Source organism: Natator depressus, chromosome 6 (genome assembly GCF_965152275.1).
Source record: "Natator depressus isolate rNatDep1 chromosome 6, rNatDep2.hap1, whole genome shotgun sequence".
In the NCBI taxonomy this organism is placed as follows: Eukaryota; Metazoa; Chordata; order Testudines; family Cheloniidae; genus Natator; species Natator depressus.
This window is the reverse complement of record NC_134239.1, coordinates 51,591,423-51,612,758: the sequence shown is the minus strand read 5'-3', so window position 1 is coordinate 51,612,758 and position 21,336 is coordinate 51,591,423. Positions and strand designations below refer to the sequence as shown.

General features: G+C 42.3%; 2 protein-coding genes across 4 annotated transcripts in view; both read left to right on the top strand.

The window, feature by feature from the left end:
* The window catches only part of PAMR1 (peptidase domain containing associated with muscle regeneration 1), a 75,180-nt gene extending 66,339 nt beyond the window's left edge, over window positions 1-8,841 (top strand). For 2 of the 3 annotated variants that reach the window (XM_074956991.1, XM_074956990.1), the window contains exons 8-12: window positions 956-1,168; window positions 3,115-3,181; window positions 4,942-5,174; window positions 6,235-6,527; window positions 7,890-8,829. In XM_074956991.1, coding sequence (XP_074813092.1) covers window positions 956-1,168; window positions 3,115-3,181; window positions 4,942-5,174; window positions 6,235-6,527; window positions 7,890-8,426 — 1,343 coding nt within the window. In that variant the 3' untranslated portion in view covers window positions 8,427-8,829. Of the gene's footprint in view, window positions 1-955; window positions 1,169-3,114; window positions 3,182-4,941; window positions 5,175-6,234; window positions 6,528-7,889 lie in introns of all 3 variants that reach the window. The other variant, XM_074956989.1, reaches the window with a different exon arrangement.
* Window positions 8,842-16,671: 7,830 nt separating this feature from the next.
* SLC1A2 (solute carrier family 1 member 2) overlaps window positions 16,672-21,336 on the top strand; it is a 114,004-nt gene continuing 109,339 nt past the window's right edge. Inside the window, exon 1 of the mRNA XM_074955275.1 lies at window positions 16,672-16,881. Within this exon, the coding sequence (XP_074811376.1) occupies window positions 16,865-16,881 (17 nt within the window). The 5' untranslated portion in view covers window positions 16,672-16,864. The remainder of the gene's footprint in view (window positions 16,882-21,336) is intronic.

Genomic DNA, 21,336 nt, shown 5'->3' with positions numbered 1-21,336 from the left:
AGGGGAGTTGCACTGACCATATCTATGATGCAAAAAATACACATTAATTTCAGTCTCATAAGAAAAGCAGCGGGGGGAAAATCAATGATTGCCAATGGACAATATTAATGGGAAATATTCTTTTTATTTCAGAGCTTCTAAATGGGTAACACAAACAGCAGAAAGCTGAAAAAAATAAAGAGTAGGGAAAAATATCACTTTAAGGAACATAATCAACTAGTTGTAAGCCACAAAAAAGCAGTAAAGGGTAGGAGGAAAAACAAAACAAATAAAGGGAAAAGAAAAATGGGGAGGGGATTGAGGAAGAAAAGTTTTTTTTGTAGACAGAACCTCAAGTGAATAAGAACGTTTTCATGTTTGCTCTTTATTTCAGAGAAAATCGGTGTTCTTTATATTTCAGTATTTCCCTGCATTGTTAAGATCTCTGTTGTGCTTAAAAAAAAAGAGAGAGAGAAAAAAGAAACTGAACCTAAGTAATCTAGTTTCATTATCCAAACCTAGTGAAATGTGGAAAGTAAATAAAACAGGAAAAATGGTGCAATAAGACCCTGATCCTGCAAAGTTTTATGTATATGCTTAATTTTATGCACTGTAAGTAGTCCTGTAGAAGCCAATGGAACAACTCACTGTGTGTAAAGTTAAGCTTATGCCTAACATTTTATAGGACTGAGGCCTAAATTTGATTTTTAAAATTATTTTCGATTTAAAACCTTTCAGCTTTTAAAAACCTATGGTGCTGTTAGCAGTATGGTTATTATTTCTAGGCTAAGACTTCTACATTGACATTGTCCCTTTAATATTTGTTGCTGACTAGTCCTGGCATCACGTTTAGTTTAAAACATTAATTGTAAATTAAGTATACTTTGTGTAGCACTGTCGGCGTGAAATGTCAAATGATCAGGGGCTCACAATTAATTCTCTGTGAAAAATGTTTACTTTTTTTTCTCATTGTTAGTTCTACAAGAAAAAAACTGCTCAGACCCTGGTGGCCCATTCAATGGCTACAGAAGAGTGGTGGAAGACACTGGGCTAGTGAGCGGACGCTACGCAAAAATCGGCACAGTCATTGCTTTCTTTTGTAACAACTCATACGTTCTTAGTGGTAATGAGCAGAGGACCTGCGAAGACAATGGAGAGTGGTCAGGGAAACAACCAATCTGCATAAAAGGTAGTTTTCAGTCTCTTTGCTCCAGCTCATAAAAACTGATATGTTTTACCTGGAGTTTGTTTTGTATATTATTTTCTGGCTAAACTATCTGTTTTCTAAACACCTTCAATAAAAGTGTGTGTAATCAATCAGATTGGCACCTGATACTGAAGCTGATAGTCTGCCCACGCTCTCTGGCTGCTGAACTCAGCCAGGGAAGATGGTAGTGATTCCAGAAGAAGGTTCTTCCTTTAAGAAAGGATAGGAATTTATCTCATTTCCCCCAACACCTTTGTTTTCCCTACCCTCATACTGGAATCAGGTATGGGTAGTGTCAGTGAATCAAAGAAGACCACGGAAGAACTGGAAGATGAAGAAAGGTCTATTCTGTATAAGGAATTATTAGTCTTGCTGTCACAAGGTCCAGTTTTCAATCAGGCTTAGTCAACAGGACTCCTTACATAAGTAAGGGTTTGCAAGATCAGGCTTACAGTCTGCAGTGTTTCAAGACTTGGTTCAGCAATCCGTCTGCATTCAGCAAAGCACTTAAGCAATGTGTTTAAGTGCTTTGCTGATTCAGGGTCTAATAGACATGTGATGGGAACCACAACAAGAGGAAGGATGTGTGTCGGGAACTATCTAAACATTTCCCCCAAAAGAGAGAATTTTGTAATACATATTAACAGATTTTTGTTAAACAAAATGAAATATTATAAGGACAATTATTTATCCTTTTGGGGTTTTGTTCTGTATTTTAAGGCTTAAACACCCTTGCTGCACATTGTGTTAAGTGCTCCATTGATAGAAAGTACCTTTTCCCTCTAACCCTTTTGATTGATGTTAACTTTAACAATTACCGAAGGTTTAACATATGTTATTAATCACAAATGCAACTAAGTATTGTAGAATGCCACAGTGTATGACTTCTCAAACATACAGATGAACCACATCCAACAAGAATCCCTCAGTTCATCCACTTTACTGGAGGGAAAGAGATCTTGGCACAATCAGCTGAATTATTAAGGACCCATCAAATATCTATCTCCCCCCCAAAATAATTATAATATACATAATTTAAAGTCCTGGGATTCCCCCGTCTGTTATCTTAGGCAAATTTGAGTCAACTTGTTATGCTCGTTCGAATTAGGCACCTCTCAGACGGGTGTACAAGATGACAGGTTGGCAGCTATCTGTAACATCCTACTATTTTCATGCCAGGTGCCCAATCATCTGGATTATCCATGTATGCCTAGGCAGATGGTGATTATATATTTTAATTCTATTTTAACAAAAGTTCACTCAGATTGCAAATAATCTGCTGTGGTCTTTTAATTATTGCTCTGCAAAAACACTGGTGGTCATTTCTCTCTCTATGGCTAAAACTATTATACCTGCCTAAGGCAGAAGACACACAGATATTACAAAGATGGATGCCTGGCAAATGGGGTAGATAGATAGAGCAACAGAAAAAGTATTTTTAGGGGCAGAGAAAAAGTTGGGCTCCTCAGCTAGTCTCTTGTGGTATATCACATTCTTGGTAGACACTGAAAAGAGTTTGAGAGAGAGAGAGAGAGAGCTCAACTCTTTTCAGTGTCTATCGGGAATGTAATATACCACAAGAGACTAGCTGAGGATCCCAGCTTTTGCTATCTATCATTTATTTAGGCAGGTTTAACCGGTTTACAAAACCCTTGCCATGTATATATCCGAGACAAAATAATTATCATTCCAACAGTGAGCATTTGTTTAGAGAAACATACAGTAACATAATCATCAGATCTCTCTATAACAGGGCCAACAGGGGTGTTACCACATATATTTTAATGCATATAACTATATCTACTTATTGCCTCTTCTCTTCATCCAGTCCATTGTTGCTAGTGACAGGAAAGGTGGACAGGTATCTGAAGCATAACATTTGAGCTCTGAACATGGAAAAGGATTGTGCAACACTGTATTTTTTTTAGCCTGCAGAGAGCCAAAGATCTCTGACCTGGTGAGACAGAAAGTGCTTCCAATGCAGGTTCAGTCAAGGTGAGATTGTAATGCCTCAATTTTAAGAACGTTTGTCGTTTATTCCCCCTATGGGATGCAGCCAGAATTAGGGTTGTGATCTTTGTAACAGCCAGCAGGGGTTCCCCGGAGATTCCTTGGGACTGTGGGGTCTTACTGAGGAAACTGGGGGTGAAGGGGGAAGGCATCCTAGGGTGGTCTGTTGCAATAGGCACCATCACCCTACCATGATATGGTAGGAAGCTGGGCTTGATAGGGATGGGAAAGCTTGGTCAGAAAAAAATCAGGGCCTGCCCTGAACTTTTGCTCATTTCTCAGAAAGAACCCAACCCAAATCTGTCTGGGGATTCTGCCATGTTCAGAGTAATTTTTTTTATAACCATTAGTATTTTTTGGTTTTGTGCCCCTCTGCAGTGCTGACCTTGTATGTTTTTAGTGGCAGTGCAAACATGACCAATATCTTCAGACTCTGCCCCCCCCCTCCCCCCCCAAAAAAGGATTTACACTGCTTAAAACACATGCCACCAAGGAACATATTTGGCCCTTATCACCATAGTATCTGGGCATCTCACACCCATGAATTGAACTTGTATCCCCATGCAGTAGGGAAGTATTATCCTCATTTGTACAGATGGGGAACGGAGGCAGAGAAAGTGATTTATCTGCTGTTACACAGAAAGTTGGCAGCTGAAGAGGGAACCGAACATAGGCGTCAGAAGTCCTAACCTAGTGCCCTATCAACTGGACCATCCTTCCTATTCAGACGTCGTCTTGTTTAAAGAAAAGAAATGGACTTTACTGCCACTGCTCTCAGCCTTAGTATCTTGGCTTTGAGGGGGTGTCACATGTAATCTGACAGTTTCCACATATATAAGACAATCTGTCTCTCTGGGACCTTAAGGGATATATGCTATCAGGAGAAAAATCATAACGTACCATGAGAAAAATCTATTCCCCAGGCATTTCTAGCTCGACTGGCTGCAACAGGTAGCAGCAATCTCACAGGAAACTCATTTCCTGTCCATTTTTGCAGATTTCAATAGGTTTCCCCACAAGCAATCAGACCTTCATGTACTTCCAAATGGTTTCTCACAGAGATCATGTAGTTGTCATGAATGAAGGATTTAAAATATTAACTTTGTAAAGTTCATAGTACAAATTCAGAATGGTTAATTTCATTTTTAGAGCACATTTAAACATTAAAAATAGGTCCCATACTTCATCAAATCAGTGCAATCCCTAAACTAAAATTTAGTGATTGGTGCAATTATACATTCTCTCCAGTATGGTAATCATCTCTGTTAATTGCTAAATCAAGCTACTTTATCAACATAGTTTAGTCTGAATCTTTTCCCAATACTGCCTATTATAATGTTCACTAGCGAAAAAGAAGGAGTCTAAACTCCTCTCTAGTGAAAATTAATTATAGCAACACCCAATTTGAGTATAATTTTTCCATTGAAAAATGCAGCATCACATGTCTTTTGCAAATGGTGATAACATGAACTATTATCCACAAAATATTCCTATGTAACTGGAGACACTCCAGAAAAGGTAAACTAAAAAAACAAAAACAAAAAAAAACCCGTCTATATAAAGGCTGAGCTGCAAATGGGAATTCTGCTAAACTGTGTTGGAGAGTTTTTTGCCTTTTGCTTCCAGCAAATAAGCAAAGCCCTTACGTTTTAAAATGGTGCATAGTGCAGCTGATGATAAAGCAATGATCATGATCGTTTTTTATCATATTATCATTTCCCCATGTTTCTTGTATGGTGAAACAGGGAGACGCCTTTGCATCAACTCTACTCTTCTGCATTCAGCAAACAGAAGCTCGAAATATATCCAACCAAGAAGCCAATGCTGCCCTTTGGAGACCTGCCTCCAGGGTACCAGCATTTGCACACTCAGCTTCAGTATGACTGCATTTCTCCCTTCTACCGCCGCCTGGGAAGCAGCAGGAGAACCTGTCTGAAGACAGGAAAATGGAGTGGGCGGGCTGCCACATGCATTCCAAGTGAGTTGTTAAGAAGAAAAGAAATACTCATCTTCTGGGGGTGGGGGCATGTATGCATCTTAGATAAATGGAGATTCCTAACAATGTAGGCTGCCTGTGCTCCCAGCTGGGCGAGAAGGCGCAATGACACTGGGAAGATAGATGACTCTTTCTACTCCACAGCAGAACTTCTGTTGATGACACCAAGTGAGGAGTCAAGCTTTCAGTTTTGTAATTTGCCTATGATTTGGAAACATTTTCCTATTATTCACATTTTCCCACTTAGAGCAAATTCAATTTTTCACTTGTCTCTGCGCTTTGGCAGATAATTTACAAATACATCAGACCAAAAGCAATAAAGTGGAACCAGTGAACTTTTAAGAGGCTACTCCCTTTACTCAATCCTGCTGAGGATGGGACTATTTTGCAAAGTTCAGAACTGGGTACGAATTAGCTCAGAGTTAGGGGCTATGCAAATCTGGAGATTTGGGACAGCCCATTATTGGCATAGGGCCAACTGTAAAGTTCAGATCCAAACAAAAGTTCAGAGGGTTTTGGATCTGGGATTTTGGTTTGGGCTCATCTCAAGTATCTAGAAATATTTTTTTCAGTCTTTAGTTGCATAAAGCCCATTTCTACGAGATGACCCATTTCTGGTCGATTCTTGTGTGGTTGCTTAAGATGGGTTTTAGGGTGGAATTTTCACACAGCTGTGGTGTCATCCTGATTCTTTCATATCTTTATGTAGTTATATTGTTATAGGGCAGTCTTACAAAATTGTAATGGAAAATTACTAGTTCAGATGCAAAATTTACCTTCCCACCTTTTACGAGGAATTCCAATGAGAATGAAAAAAACTAATAATATTTTAGTCACCCTTTAAAAATAAAAATTCTCAAGGTGTTTGTGGGTGAGTAGAATGTTGCAAGGCTGATCTAAGGGTTAATTGGTAAACATTTTCCTGGTGCTAACCAATAAAGTTTAGTACCCTAAGGCGCACCATAGTTGGGAATCAGGAAGTGGAGACATTCAGATTCTTGAGGAAAAAAAATCAGCTCATCCTAGGTTCATATTTTTACAGTCTGTGGAAAAACAGAAAACATCACTCTTCAAAAGACTTCATCTATCAGATGGCCCTGGCAAGCAGCCATCTATCGGAAAGCCAATGGGGTAAAGGAGATGAGCCTCCGGAAGGGGGCGTGGATCCTGATCTGCAGTGGGGCCCTGGTGAATGAGCGCACTGTCGTGGTGGCAGCTCACTGTGTCACTGACTTGGGGAAGATCACTGTCCTCAAGACAGCGGAACTCAAAGTGGTCTTGGGGAAATTCTACAGGGACGACGACCGAAATGAGAAGACTATCCAGAACTTACAGGTGAGTAAGGCATTCAGATGGGAGTGGAGAAGTGCTGACAGAGATACAGACCTGGATCACCCTGTGGTCCATCTTGCATGAAGAGAAAAAAGCCCATTCTTAGGAATATGTATTATATATTTTGCATACTTTTGTTTTGACATTCCTGGAGCCTGAAGTCCCATGTTCATTGACAGAACTCTTATGGCATGGGAGGGGCAGCAGCAGCATTGCAAGCTTCCCTGCACATCATCCCATTAACATCCCTCACTCCTGACAAATAGGGATGAATAGAATTGTTCAGCTGGTCTCTTGGCTGAGATTTCCAAAAAAAAAGGGATGCCAGCCAGTGCCAACCAGTGATTGTGCTTTCGGGGAGGGAGACACATGTCCACTGATCCTGGTCTGTGACCATCAACTCATTTTACATTTCAGCCCCAGATCTAAACAACTCCAAACTTTGGGGAAGTTCGGATCTGACTCCAGATCCATAGATAACAGTTCAGGCCCAGGTCTCAAAGTAATTTGATGGGTTAATTGATTTTCCAAGCTAACCTGGGTAGACTAATGGTTTCATATCAAAATCAGGAGAAACTCAGCAGTTTTGATTGTGTTTTTCTTTTTGATTTTTGAGTTCATTAATATGTTCTCTCCAATAAAATACAGTTACTTTGTTTCTTATTTTATATTCAACTTTCTGCTTTATTTTGGTACCTAACCCCACCTTCCTCTGCCCATCCAGAGTATTTTACTATTCTTGATAGGAAAGTCTTTCCCTATTCTGCTGCCTGGAGTTTTCTTCTGACAACATCTTATCAGCCCAGTAAGGGATAAAGGATTAGGCTCTAAAGTTATATATTGCATAATGCATTAACTCTTTCTTTTGGGGTGAGTTATTGGAAGAAACTCAATAAGATATATTTTAGTTCATCTGTAGGACACTGTTACATTTCTGCAGACTGAAACTGACATGCAGTCAGACATTGTCCACTAAAGGACTAGGCAAAATTTTCTCAATAAAAGGTTAAGCTACTTGAAATATATTTCCCTTCTTCCCTCCTCCAATTTCATTGCAATCATAAAATGGACCAATTTTTGTTGAAAAATTGATTGCCTTTCATGATTTCTTTCTTTTTGCTGTCAGTAAAAATTGATTTGATCCCAAGCAAAAGTTGTCTTTGAAACACTGCATTTGAGTATTTTGCATATTCTTGATTTGAAAGAGCATTTGACTGAGTAGCATAGACAAGGAACCTTTGAGGGGTGCAAAATCAGCTGAGATTAAATGTGAAAATATCATGGAAAAATGGTCACTGATTTCCCACTCTTCTATTGTCCATCATTATTAATCCTGTAAATTTTCCCTCTCTGGTTCCTTCCTAGATTTCTGCCATCCTAGTGCATCCAAACTTTGACCCCATATTGCTTGATTCCGACATGGCCATTGTAAAACTCCTGGACAAAGCCAAAATCAGCAGCCATGTTCAACCCATTTGCCTGGCATCTGCTCATGATTTGGACCCATCCACAGAGGATTTAAAAATAGTGATTACTGGCTGGAAGATACTGGCTGACATTAAGGATCCCAGCTACAAGAATGATACAATCCGCATGGGAGTTGTTCAGACGGTGGACTCGCTGTTGTGCGAGCAGCAGTATGAGGATAATGGAATCCAGGTCATCATCACTGACAGCATGTTCTGTGCCAGGCAGCACCCCACTGCCTTTTCTAACATCTGCCCTGCTGAGACTGGAGGCATTGCAGCCATAACGTTGCCAGGAAAAGCGTCTCCTGAGCTAAAATGGCACCTGATGGGATTAGTGAGCTGGGGCTATGATAAAACTTGCAGCCTAGAACTCTACACTGGTTATACCAAAGCAATTCCATTCAAGGACTGGATTGAGAAGAACATGAAATAAAAAGCTGTTTCTGGAAATGGCCTTTTATAAGTTTCGTAGTTTCTCTCACAGTCTCTACTGCTTTAGGCTTCTCTTCCCACCGACGGTTAAGGAGATGCCCTGACATTTTGTCATAGGCTCTGCTGTTCAGTGAGGCCACTTTACTTACAATACAGGCTCTCTCTCCGTGAGGGGTTTCGACTTATCTCACCCTGCCTGTCTTCCTGGGTGGGAAGGTGGTGCTTGGCTCCTGAATCTGACACCCATAAGCAGGACAACTGGAAATGGCTGAATTCAGTCTGTGGTTTATAGTCAGCTGGATAAATGGATCTGTGTGCATTTCACAAAGGAGCATAGGTTTGAGAGTAGCCTGAAGTAATTACTCTGGAGGAGCTTGTTATGGTGTATTCTCTGTATTGCCATAGTACGATGTATTCTTTCCCCCTCCTAAGTACTGTACACATTAAATGAAGGTTTGTTTTTTAACCTATTTACCCATGTTTGATATCAGTTTTATTCAGAGTCCCTGTCTCCTTTTTTATGTCCCACTGTCAGTGGGATGAACCTCCCTGCTTAGCGGTTATGCAGTAGGGGAACCCAGTCTCTCCCCCTCCACTCTGTCCCAACCCAAGAGCCCTCTTGAGCATCATAAGGCAGGAGTCCACTACTGGCAGTCTGGCTAATGCCTCCCCTGGTCCTCCTCAGCAGGGTAGGGATTCTTGGCTCTGTGCAGCAGACGTCCCCTGGGAAAGCCTTCCCGGCATTGTCCCTTTGCAGCAGCAAGCGCAGGTCTGTCTCGCTCTACCTACCATCCTGCTGTGCTGAGAGACTCCCTTCCACGTCTCTCCTCCAACTGGAGCTGGCCCATGAGGCAGCAAGGTTTCCCAAGCCCAGGATTGTTCCTGCACCCTTAACTCTCCAGTGTGGGGTTTGTCCATCACATAACTCCCACCAAGAGGTATTTTCTGCCTGTGGATGCATGTGCATTGCTCTCACTGGGTGCCGTTCGTGCACACTGAAAGGCAAAATTAGCACAAATTAGGTTTAAGGTGTAAACAGTTGACAGCTTTTTTGAATACATCCAGCTCTGTTATTGGTCTACACAGAAACACTATGATTAAACACAGTTGTAAAGTCCTCGTCACGTATTAAAAACCTGAATGATATTTTTCAGAAGCTTTCTCGGGGAGCATATCCAAGACCTAGTAAGGCCTAAGGGAGTGGATCTCTTTAACACGTTCTGATTTGATTTACGATCAGTGAAGCTCTTCATTGAATCCTGCAGAGTTAGAGTGATAGTCATGATAAACTAGTTAGTCTATTTCCAGCTCTGATTTCTAGGATTCCATGAAAATCTTGGTTAGACAGGGTTAGGACTCAATGGTTTCTCCGCATTTACGGATTTGAAAATGATTAAAATGATGGCAATTACTGCTGGCAGATAGCAATATGCAGTTTATTTTGCTTTCAGTGGCAGAGGGACTCAATGTGTTATCTTTTGGGTAGTGTTATTCTTATTGACAATATGAGTAGACAAATGCATTGCCAAAGTTCAAAAGTTTAAGGGCTATGGCCACAGCAACTGACTTCTCATGTTGCATTTTTCCATTCCAGTTCAATTCCCATTCATCCATCTGCCAGCAGACTATGTTTGGCTGACATGCTGCCTGGCAAGAAAAAAAAGTCTTAATTAAATTTGAAAAATCAGGTCTATTTCATTCCTCCTGTGGGAGGAACTATTTGCCAGTGAATGTGTGGGATTTCCTACTCTTACTGTAGAGGTTAGATGTAATTAGGTGGCAGTTTTGTGGAAAGGACAGTCTTGCAGTAGGTCAATGGTAGCATTGTGTGTTTCTTCCTAAGGCTATTAACAAAGAGTGAACTAAGAGTATGACAAAGGAAGATACTTGTATATTGGAAAGTGTCCTATCCAGTGAGAGCTCTTTCATGGCTGAAAGAAAAGGGAAGGTGAATCTCTCTATCCTTAATAGTAAGAGTCGCTCACTCCCAAAGCAAAAATAAAGAAGGGCCAGGCCTGATGTTCCTCTCACTGACACCAGCGTAACACCAGAGTAACTGCATTGCCTACAGCAGTTATTGTGGACTTAAACCAATGTGAGTGAGAGGAGAATCAGAACCCAGATTCCTCCTTTTTCTGGATTTAAACTATGCCCAAATAAAACATCATCAGTGCTCTGGAGTCCAAGCAGCACAGCAAAATCTCATTATGAGTTAAGTCGTGCCTTTACTTCTCCTCTTCTTGCTTTTATACCTATCAGCTGGGCCTAGCAGCATTATGATCCCCAGCCATATCCACTCCTCAGCCACTTATCTTCTCCCTATCTAGTTCCAATCCCTCACAGACCAGACAGGGAAAACTGAAAGGTTGAGCTTTGGCTATATCTGAGTGACCATAACCCAGCTGCCCACTGGTTACCCAAGAGTCAGATGGGGAATAGCATACATACCCCATCATACAGGGAGAGAGATTCAGCTGAAGGAATTACAGAAATGAACTTCAGAATGAGTTATATAGCTCCCTGCAGTAAAAATCATTACACCTGTTACATACATCAGAACTCAATTTCCCTTCATTTTGCAAGGTCCCTGAATCTCTTCTGAGAGGAGATGGACATGAAAACTTCAACTCAGGCTGAGAGTTTGTCAGAGTTCAGGTCAAGAATTGTAATCCATTTTGGTCCACACACATACAGAGTCATAGTCATACACCCACACAGCTGTGTGTTTATATGTGTGCATGTATAATCCCTCATACAGAGACGTGCACACATATACACACACCCTGTTTCTATTCATAGAAATTACAGATGGAAAAGCCCTGATAAGGTAGGTCAGCTAGTTCTTCATGGATCAAAGGTCAATGAGGGGCTGTTCCCTTCAGCATTTACCAGTACTTTCTGAGTCTAGTTTTAAATATCTTGAGGGAGGGGGCTACTGCGAGTTCCCATGAGAGACTCTTCCAACAAGACTTCAACTTCTGCTTGACCCTGTGGTTGTGATGTCACAGGAAGTTAGTAGTTGAAATGATCAATCTGTCACAGCTCTGGTATTCTGGGCTCACGTACAGTCAAAATCAATGGTGTGACCTGAGCAAAATGCTAATTAAACACAAAGCTCAGATAATTAACAAAATAAATAAATAAATACATTTGAAAAACAAGCTGGTATCACAACTCCTTTTTTTCACCAGAACCTATTTTTAAAATACTAAACTGGCTCAAACGTCCCTCTTTAAGCAGGTGAGAATCTACACCATCTGCTAAAGGAATGCTGTGAAATAGCACAACAGGGATAGCAATTCATTTGCACCAGGGGGAAAGTCTATGAATTTTAGAAGCTACATAAAGAGATCCCTATTTAAAGCTAATCTCTACCCTCTCTCTCTCAGTCCACTGGAATGACTGGTTTTTCTCTCTGTCTTCTGTTCATAAGTCTTTTGGGCAAAATCTGATTGAAAGGTTGGCATATGCCTACCATTTTAAAATACCTCTAAAAGGAGTGGGGGTGTTCGTGGTAGAAGATGGTATTGTGCAGAGTGAACATCTGAAGTTAACTATAGGAGCCAAGAAAAGGGAGCCAAATTCATTCCTGGTGTAATTTTGTTGATTTCAATAGAATTACCCAGTGATTAATTTGATCCTTGGGCCCCTAAACCTGCATTTAATGGCTATATCCATCTTAGGCACCTGAATGTTCACTTGAGACACCTACAAGCAGATTTAGTCAGACGTAAGTGCTTATATTTGAATACCATGTGAGGCAGTGATGTCCAAACTTGTTGCATTTGTGACACTCAAGGCTCTAAATCAGGACCTTGCAGACTGATTGTGTTAAGAGGGAAATTTGCATATGAATCTGCATGGATAGTGTGTCCTCTGAGTTTCAATTTTTAAATAGAAGTGTTGGAACCAGTTCCACCCAGGGAGGAAGGGAAAGCAAGATAGGCGTCTGGTTGCTCTGCATGAGCCCATGGGAGTGATGGCTCCTCTTCTTGATATAGAAAAGGTGGAAAAAGAGGAAAACCTGAGAACCAACCACCATATACAACTCCCTGATTCCCTGCCATACTTGGGGTCGGCTCTAACTTGTGCCAGCTGGCTATGGTCCCCTTGGCAACATACACCAGCTGGGGATAGATGAAGGAAAGCACACTCCATCTCCCGCCCCCTTGCCTTTGCCTCTGCACCATGGACTGTGGAGTGGGAGGCAAAAGAGTCAGCTATGCTGACTCTATGGCTGCTGGGGACTCTTCTACTCTGGGGTAATCTCCAGCAGAGTACTTGTGGGTGATGTCTGACCCTTTGTACTGCCTAATCAGTGCAAAGGGGGGAATGAACCAAAGCAGAAAATCTATCCATAGTATTACATTGTGGCTCCTTAATTTTAGTGAAATACTATGTTGGTCCTTCAGGCTGAAAAGGTTGGACACCCCTGAATTAAGAGGGCAGTGCCAAGATCAGAAGCCAGATTCTCAGCTGGTGTTAATTGATGTCACTCCATAATGAAGAGACTCTGATTGACATCAGTTTAGCATCTGCCACAATATATTATAGGTGGAGCTGGTAGCACTGCCTATCGTTAAGGTTGGCCAGTGCTTTCCATTATAAGAAGCTGTTTTTAGTTGCTTATAACTTTGCAAAAATGTAACTGTTCCGGTTGAAATTTTCTACCCCTGGTGTCTGCCTCAGGCTGACTGTTTTGGGAAAGTTTCAGCAAAACTGGTCAGCCATTTCCAAGAATGAGAGTAGGGGAAAATACATTGTTTTGCTTATTTAAAAAAAAATTCTTACATCTGTTTGGTTGAGAAGTTCTAGCATCAATATGCTTCAGACCAGGGGCTTAACATTTGGCAGGGAGAGAGGGGTCACCCTGGTGTCATGGATGTGCCTTTTGTTGTCCCCATGTTAATTTGCCCTAATTTGGCCAAGTGATAAGCCTCTGGAAAAAAAAATCTCAGTTTGCATAAACTCAGTGGAGAATTCCTACAGCATCACTGCTAAGAATTCCAAAGATTCTATCTGCATCAAGCATGTGCCAGTCCAGGACTGAGCAGGACTTTCCTTGCAACTGCTGTCTGCAGTTGCTGCTGAGATGCCAGGCACAGGAACCAAGAATAGGCAGACTGGCTCTCCTGCGTTTCCAGTGTTCCTCCTGGTGGTGCCCAGACCAACATGAAGAGAAGGAGTAGGATGCCTGACTAACATGGAGAATGGTGAGGCAGGCAGGAGCAAAAGGTTGGAGGAGATGGATGGGAGCAGAGAAGGAAGGGGACAGGAGCTAGGTTGGATGGTGGATAGGAGCAGAAGGGGAGGGGAGCAAGAGTTTGGGGAGGGGGAATGGATAAGATTAGACTGGGGCAGAAGCCATGGGGTGAGGGTGGATAGAAGAGGAGAGTGAGGAGGAAAGGGACAGGAGTTGGGGTATGATGTGGCAGATGGAAGCAGAGGGGGAGGGATGCAGGAGCTGGGGGTGATGTGGTGGAGCAGGACCAGGGAGGAAGAAACCAGTGAGTGGATAGAAGGACAGGGGACTGGAGCCAGTAGGACTGGGTAGAATATGAGCAGAGGAGGTGGATAGAAAGAGAAGGGAAGGGGACAGGAGCTGGATGGGAGACAGACAGAAGAAAATGGGGGTGGGGACAGAAGCTTGAGGAGGACTAGACAGAAGTGTCTAACAACTATAGCACACTGGTCTCAGGAAACTGGAATTGAATGTAGGAGTCTTGAATCTTTACTATCCTCTGCTGACAGCAAATATTGGCAAAACACACTAACACAGTGTATGCCTCATCCCCCTCTAGTGCCTAGTCCACACATAGGATAACAACCTACCATTGCTACCATTTAAAATGATCAGTTATGTTGTATTGTGGTGACAAATAACACCAGCTTTCTGATTCAATGACACTGGAACGTGTGTGCAGCTTTCTTCCTTCCTCATGGAGAACTATTTAAATATGATTTGCCCTATTCTGTTCACTTCCTCTGAAGTATCTGGCACCTGCCACTGTTGGAAGACAGGCTACTGGGCTAGATGGACCAGACCATTGGTCTGACCCAGTATGGCCATTCTTATGTTTTTATGAATACTTATCATGATTAGAGGTTTGTTTATTTTTAGAATTCCAGCAGGAGGGCAGAGTCAGAGGCTCCAGAGTCACTGGCAGAATTAGTTGCTGTGGCGTTGCAATCTGTGTTCTTGCTGCTTCTCCCCGTTTAATTGTTTCTAGGAGCTCTAACGCAGGGATTAGACTCCAGAATAAATCAGGAAGTGTCTGCATATTTAGCTATTTCTTTTTAATTTAACTAAACGAAACTAACCACTTAAAATTGACTAAACACGGGACAATTCAACTATCTGCTAGACAATTCACTGTCTCCTTCCAGAAGTACTGATTTACCCACATCTCCAACAGAGGTCAGCAGAGCCCCATTGGAGAGATTTATTTACTGTATTCATACTTTATTATTGCAAAGATTCCCTTCATATGCATCTGAAAGCACACCACATGAAAAGGCCATCACCAAAGCACACATTCGCCTCTCATTCCTGGTTTCTAAAAAGCTAAGCAGTTTCTTGTGAGTCTTTTCGCGCTTCATATCCTGAAGGCAGATCTGATCCTGTTTATTTAATCTATCTATCGACCTGACCTGGTCCATTATTGACATGGTTTTGCGCCACTTTCCCCTTGTTCTGGCAGCTTGAGAGACAAATCATGAATGAAAGAAACGTGGATTCTGCTATCGTTACTCAAGTGAATATTTCCCTTAACTTCCACAGGTCTACTCCTGCGCGTAAGGAGTCCTTCGGGGGGGAAAGGGTTGCAAAATGAGGCCCTGAATAAGTAAAAAGTCAAGGACCCCATTCCAGTTGAAAAGCGGTAGAAGAAACTGACACGTTATTACTGGGGGCCCGGAGAGAGACACGTTTAGATCTCCCGTATGAGGAATTTCCCCCCAGCCTTCTGATTTACACTCTGTACGGCTCTTCATTGATAGTAATGCAAATTAATATTTTAAATCAGGTAAAGATTCCCGGCCTCAAAAGAAGAAATGCAGGAAAAGGCTTCTCCGGCATTAACTCTAACTGCTGCCTTGCTTCCTATTTCTCTGTTGCGTGTTTTTCTTTTCTCTCTCTCCCTCCCCCCCATTTATACAGTAGTGTGACCCCTCCCCGCACCCCGCCCCTTTGGAGTCCCAATCCGATTGCTAATCAGGTTGAAAGGACATGGACGTGGCAGTAGTCTATCTACCAGGGGGAAATTAACTCTTTGCCTCCAGCCCTTTCCGTGCCCTTTCCCCAGTGCGATCTCTCTCCCCCCGTCCCCTTGTTTTCTCCTTATACTTCACCTGCTGCAGAAATGTGTCTCACACTCACCCCGTTTGCCAAAAGGCTAAACATGTGCTCTAATTAGCCACACTCCCAGTTATGCTTCCAGCGCTGCCACAGCAGGGTCCCCGGTAGCACCCCCACCCTGGTTCCTAACCGGAAAATCCAATCAACAGCCCCCCGAAGGCAAAGCCACGGAAACAAAGAGAAGAAACTAACGAGCAGACTGGGAAGGGTCCTCGTGAGGGACCGGCTGAGATTTATAGCTGCTGAGATCGCAGCGCGGCACGAACAATGCAAAGGGACATGAGCGTGTGTGTTTGCGGCTGTTTAGACGCGTCCTTTATGTTTCTGATCTAATCTCCTGCGCTGAACCTCACCGCTGTGCATTTTAAATCCATTGGCAAAGGGGGGAGGGGGGCAGGTAATGAAAACCGAGCAAGGCTGAATCTCTGCCCTAACTCAGCAGCTGAAATCGCTATCATTCCTCTGGATCCATGCATTCCCTCGGTGGGATTTGTTTCCCTTCTTTAAATAAGAGGCTGGGGGGGGGGAGGGGGGATTTATAGGGGTAACAGCAGCTAGTGATGTCAGCCCTTGCCTAAAATAGAGAAGGATAGACTGCAAATCCACAGCTAGAAGGCTAAAACCTTCCAATCCAGCCTCAGCCAACACCATGTCAATGTGAAGTCACCCACCACCTCTTCCCCACACATACACTCACATGCACACCCCCTCCCCCAACCCCCTCCCCCCCCCACCACTCCAGGAGGAGAAAGCAAGGGATCAAAGCCCAGGTGTCCTCCACAGCCTAACTCGGCCGTCCGCTGCTCAGTTTCCACTAGGGCTGGCAGTGCTTTTTCCTCCAAGTCATGAAAACCTAAAAGACGTGGAGAATATCAATCCAACAGGAGGTGGTGGTAGTGGGGGGGGGGAGGGGGAATCTGAAGAGCAGAGCTTCTGGAGTCTCGCCTTTTGGAGCCTTGAGGATTGTACAAGGAATTTTTGTGCTACTACTTAGACGCTAAAGGGGGTTATCCAAAAGACAGAGCTTCCTTTGCACCCCACCTCCCTTGGATTCTTGAGAAGACAGGGGGGCTTTCAGGACCATGGCATCGCCAGAAGGGTGAGGAGGACTGTCAGTTTTGGAGGGTGGGATGGGAGAAAGAGTGTGTGTGTGTGTGTGTGCGCGCGCTGTGCTGTGTTGTGCTTTGGGTGACAGTTTCATTGCATCTGTTTCGGTTTATCCTTCACGCCTCTCCCCTTAAACGAAACCACCAGGGCGCAAGACGGAAAACAGTCAAAGGCAAGCGAGGAGAGAGAACGGAATTTCAAAAATGAGCCGCTGGGAAGGACTCATTTGCCTACCTTCCGCAGATGTAAAGGCAAATATGATCAAACCACCTGCCTCGAAGCTGGAGAGGTGCCCAGATCAATGGTTAAAATGAACAATAAATGGGTCTCTGTGTATATGTCTAGTCTATATTATGCGCTCTAACAAACAAAGGGAGGGAACAGAGGAACTAACCAAAACCATTTTTATATTGCAAAACTCTTTAAGGTCTGTGCCAGTTACAGTTGAAATGTTGTAAGAGGGGATAAGAAATGCTGGGGCGTGCTGAATATTACACAAGAGGCATTATTTATGGTACAGTAAACACAATGTGTTCACGATAGGACAATCCCTCTCCAGCTCTTGTGAAATGTCTGCGAGCACTAGCCACTTATTGGCTTCCTAGGCTGTGTGTGTGTGTGTGTGTGTGTGTGTGTTTAAAAAGGTCTGCTCGCAAAAGGTTTCTTTGATCGCTGGTTGCCCTCCTGTGATATTGTCTAGCAATAGCATTATAATGCGTCTGGCGTGAGCCTCCCTCTTTATCCGTGGCCCTTGTCAGGTTGGATCAGCATGATCTGCGCTAGACAGGACCCTCCAAGGACGCAGTGCAAAGGGAGGCTCTGTTTATATATTGGGTTTGTGTCTCCTGGGATGAAAGACTTGATGAGCTGATTTCAGTAACCTGGAGCCAAGGGGCACATTGCTGTAAAGCGTAGGCACCTCAGTGTCACACTACCTGGGCAAAGAACTGTGTCTTCTTCCAGGCAGATGGGCGTTAGGCCAGCTGACTTGTGGAAGTTGTGTAGAAATTACAGGCGCTGTTCCCCACCCCCCATGCATTCTAATACCCCCAGAAAAAATTAATTCCATGTGTATTCACAGCAGAGCTCTGGCACAGTGGAGCAACAGAAACTTTCTTCTCTGCCAATAATAGCTTAGCCTTGGGTACCATGCTACCTCCGGAGGGAATTGATAGACCATATATATACACAAACTGTTCTAGTAAACTGCACAGCACTTTAGCATTTCCCTTTGACAATGAAATGACTAATTAGACGTTATGAACAGATAAATGGAGCGGCAAGGGAACAGATTTAAACTGGGAAAACAGAGTATGTCCCAGGGACTGTAGCTGGCCACATCTTACCATTGCGTTTTCATGCCCCAGCTTTGACTCTCCTCTGTGCACCATGCAGCCAGATGCCTGTTTTTATTTTAAACTATGAAGTATTTCCTAGGTATATGTTTATTTCAGAGACCCATAAACTAATGTATTAGCTACTGTGACATTGTTTATACAGGGAAGATAACACAACAGCCAGATCAGCTATAAGCAAAGACACAGGCTGATAGGTAGATTTTTCAGTTTGAGATGAAGTAAACATTTTCAAAATATAAGCAAACATAGGAGTGCTTTTTAAATACATTGATTGTACAGCCAGATAGAGAGAGAAAAGGGTTTCAATAAACACACTTTTTTTTCTCTTTCGCGTTGGAGCACATAATGGGGGCAGGATAGGAAAAGAAGGAAGAAGTTTAAGAATTGTCTTCAAACTCCTAAAGGAATGAATATAGATTAAGAAAATCTGGAGCATGGAGCATCAGTGACTTCATGAGTCATCTCTATTTATTTGGTGTATTTGATATAAAAATGAACCAACATGTCTTAGGATCCTTCAGATATAAGCATAACTTCAGTCTCTGCTGCTTTTATCAAAGAGATTTTCTGCCAAACCACCTGTCTCCAGTACAACAACAAAACCCCAATCAAACCAAAAAACTTCCAGCCCCTTCCCCTGTCAGGTATATATCTGAGGATAGAGCTAAGCCTTCTACTATGGTCTAAAGGTCAACAAACTTATGCTCTTTTGGACTAGCAGGGAAAGTGAATTCTGGAGTCATGGGACTTTCTCTATGAATGGATGTCTACCAATCCCTTAACATTTAACACTAGGGTCTGTTAGCTGGAAGGCCACAGATGACCTCCACTGTATAGCAGTATATAGCGTGAGACCCAGTCTTCCAGGTATGTGTTTCTAAATGGGGAGAAGACAGAGAGAAATAGAGGCTAGTGTGAAAAAGCAAAATGGAACTGAGACAGGTTAATCTGGCTTTCTGCTCCTGAGTTAGATATTTAGGGTGGCACTGATGTTCAGAAAAACACACTTTCAGAGGTGTGTGTGCCATACCTGTATTTAAAATTAATTTGTGAGTTATTTAACAATTTATCTCTAAATTGGGGAATTTGCATGAAAGTCTCGAAGTTGAGGATGAGTCAAAAAACATCACAATTTATTTAGCAAATAATAACACAAAGCACCAAAAATATACATAGAGGAGGGCAAATATGCACTCCATTCCCCAGAGGATATTGACTATGTACAACCAGGGTTCACAGGGGAGGGAGATTTCCTTGACTCCCCCCTTTCAATAGTGATTGCCACAGAGGCAAAAGTCTGAAGAAACTGAAGAAAGAAAGCAATCTACTGTCTGGAAAAAAAAGGTGCCACAAGTCCTCCTTTTCTTTTTACGGATACAGACTAACATGGCTGCTACTCTGAAACCTGTTATGATAAGTTTCTTTGCTAGCAACAAACCCAACTAAAATGAAAATGTAGAATGAAATGTCCCTTGAAATAATAAAATCAAACCTTGTGAAGGCTGAGAATCAATGTTCCTTTAATCGCAGCCACTGCTGGTTTTCTTAATGCTAAATACATTGGCTGGTATTTTGATTGCTGAGTCTTCCTTTCACAGAGTCCCCCTAATGAATAGCATTACCAAACTTTTAGGCTGCTGTTTCAAACTGGAAACAGCTAACAAGTGATGCAGGGAGGAAAGTTCAGAGCCTGGTACTGACATTCACAGTTGTACTATATAGTTCAAAGAGTCATTCACATTATTACATATTCCTAAAATACCTATCACCATAGTGTCTAGTGTAGCACTTAATTTCTATGGGTTTGGTCCTGCAAGGTGCTGAGCACTCTAATCCTGATCCTGATGGACACATTCTTCACTTTCAGCGTATGAGTAGCCCCATTGAGTTACAGGGGACCGCTCCTACCTCTAAAGATAAGCATAGGCCTATGTGATTCTTGGGTCAGAGTCAGAGTGCTCGGCACCTTGTGGGATCAAGTCCCATAGTATCTACTTATCAGTCTAATCTGATTCCCACTGAAGTCAATGGCTGTTTTCCCATGGAGAGCGGGATCAGGCTCTATATCTCTTAATATGTTTATTCTTTTTAAAGGGAGTTGGCCTAGTACATAAGTATTGCTTTAAAACTTACTTTTACAGTCTAAGATGGACTGAAGCTGTTAAATTTGGATCTATATTTTGAAGACCTCCCAAAGCTCAGGTGTTTTGGTTTTAGACTATTCTTGCAATAGGGGATATTTACAAAATTAGCATATGGGTCTGGCTTTGAATTTTAAATACTTAACTTCCAGAGTTTTTGTTTTGGATCTACCCATAACAAGACTGTAACCATAGTGAGGCTTCTGGTGTCACATAAGTGCTAAACAATCAATGTCCAAACTAATCAAAGCCAGAATAGCCCTCCCCATACAATTTCCATTACTCCTTAAAGCGTCCCATTAAAACTCTCTTTATGGCATTACAAAACATTCTCATGAATGACCAAGAGACAAGAAAGTGTGATGATGCAGGCAGCAAAAGAAAGCACTTCATCATATAAGAAATACACAGGCAGAGAAGCACTAGTATAGATATGTTAAAAAGAAACAATAGTATTATATATGAATATGAAAAATAAAAACCAGTGAAAATGGAACAGGTCACTAGAATTCTCATGACATTCAACAATACAGATGTATCAAGATGTTTATCCAGTCCTGTGAGCTTATTGGTAAAATCATCTCAGGTACTTTATAATTTTATATACATAGAGTTTATTTAATAGACCGTATGCCAGCAGCATTCTCACCCTGTTGTAAATGTAGTATATAGTTCAAGTTAGCCCTTCCTGGGGTTTGGCTTTATTGACTCAATTAACAATAGCAAACATAAACTGCAGCCTAGGCTTTCTCCCTAAGCTTCCTTCAGGACCTCTATCTCAGCCCTTAGTTTCACCAGCTCTGAGGCATGACGGCCTTTTCTCTACTCCTAGATTGGACACATCTGATTTTAACCTCAGAGTGAGTCAGCAAAACTACCTCTGCATTTGTCTGTAGGGTTCAAGCAGCTAACATCAGGGTGATTCCATAGAAGAGCTTTTCATCCCCA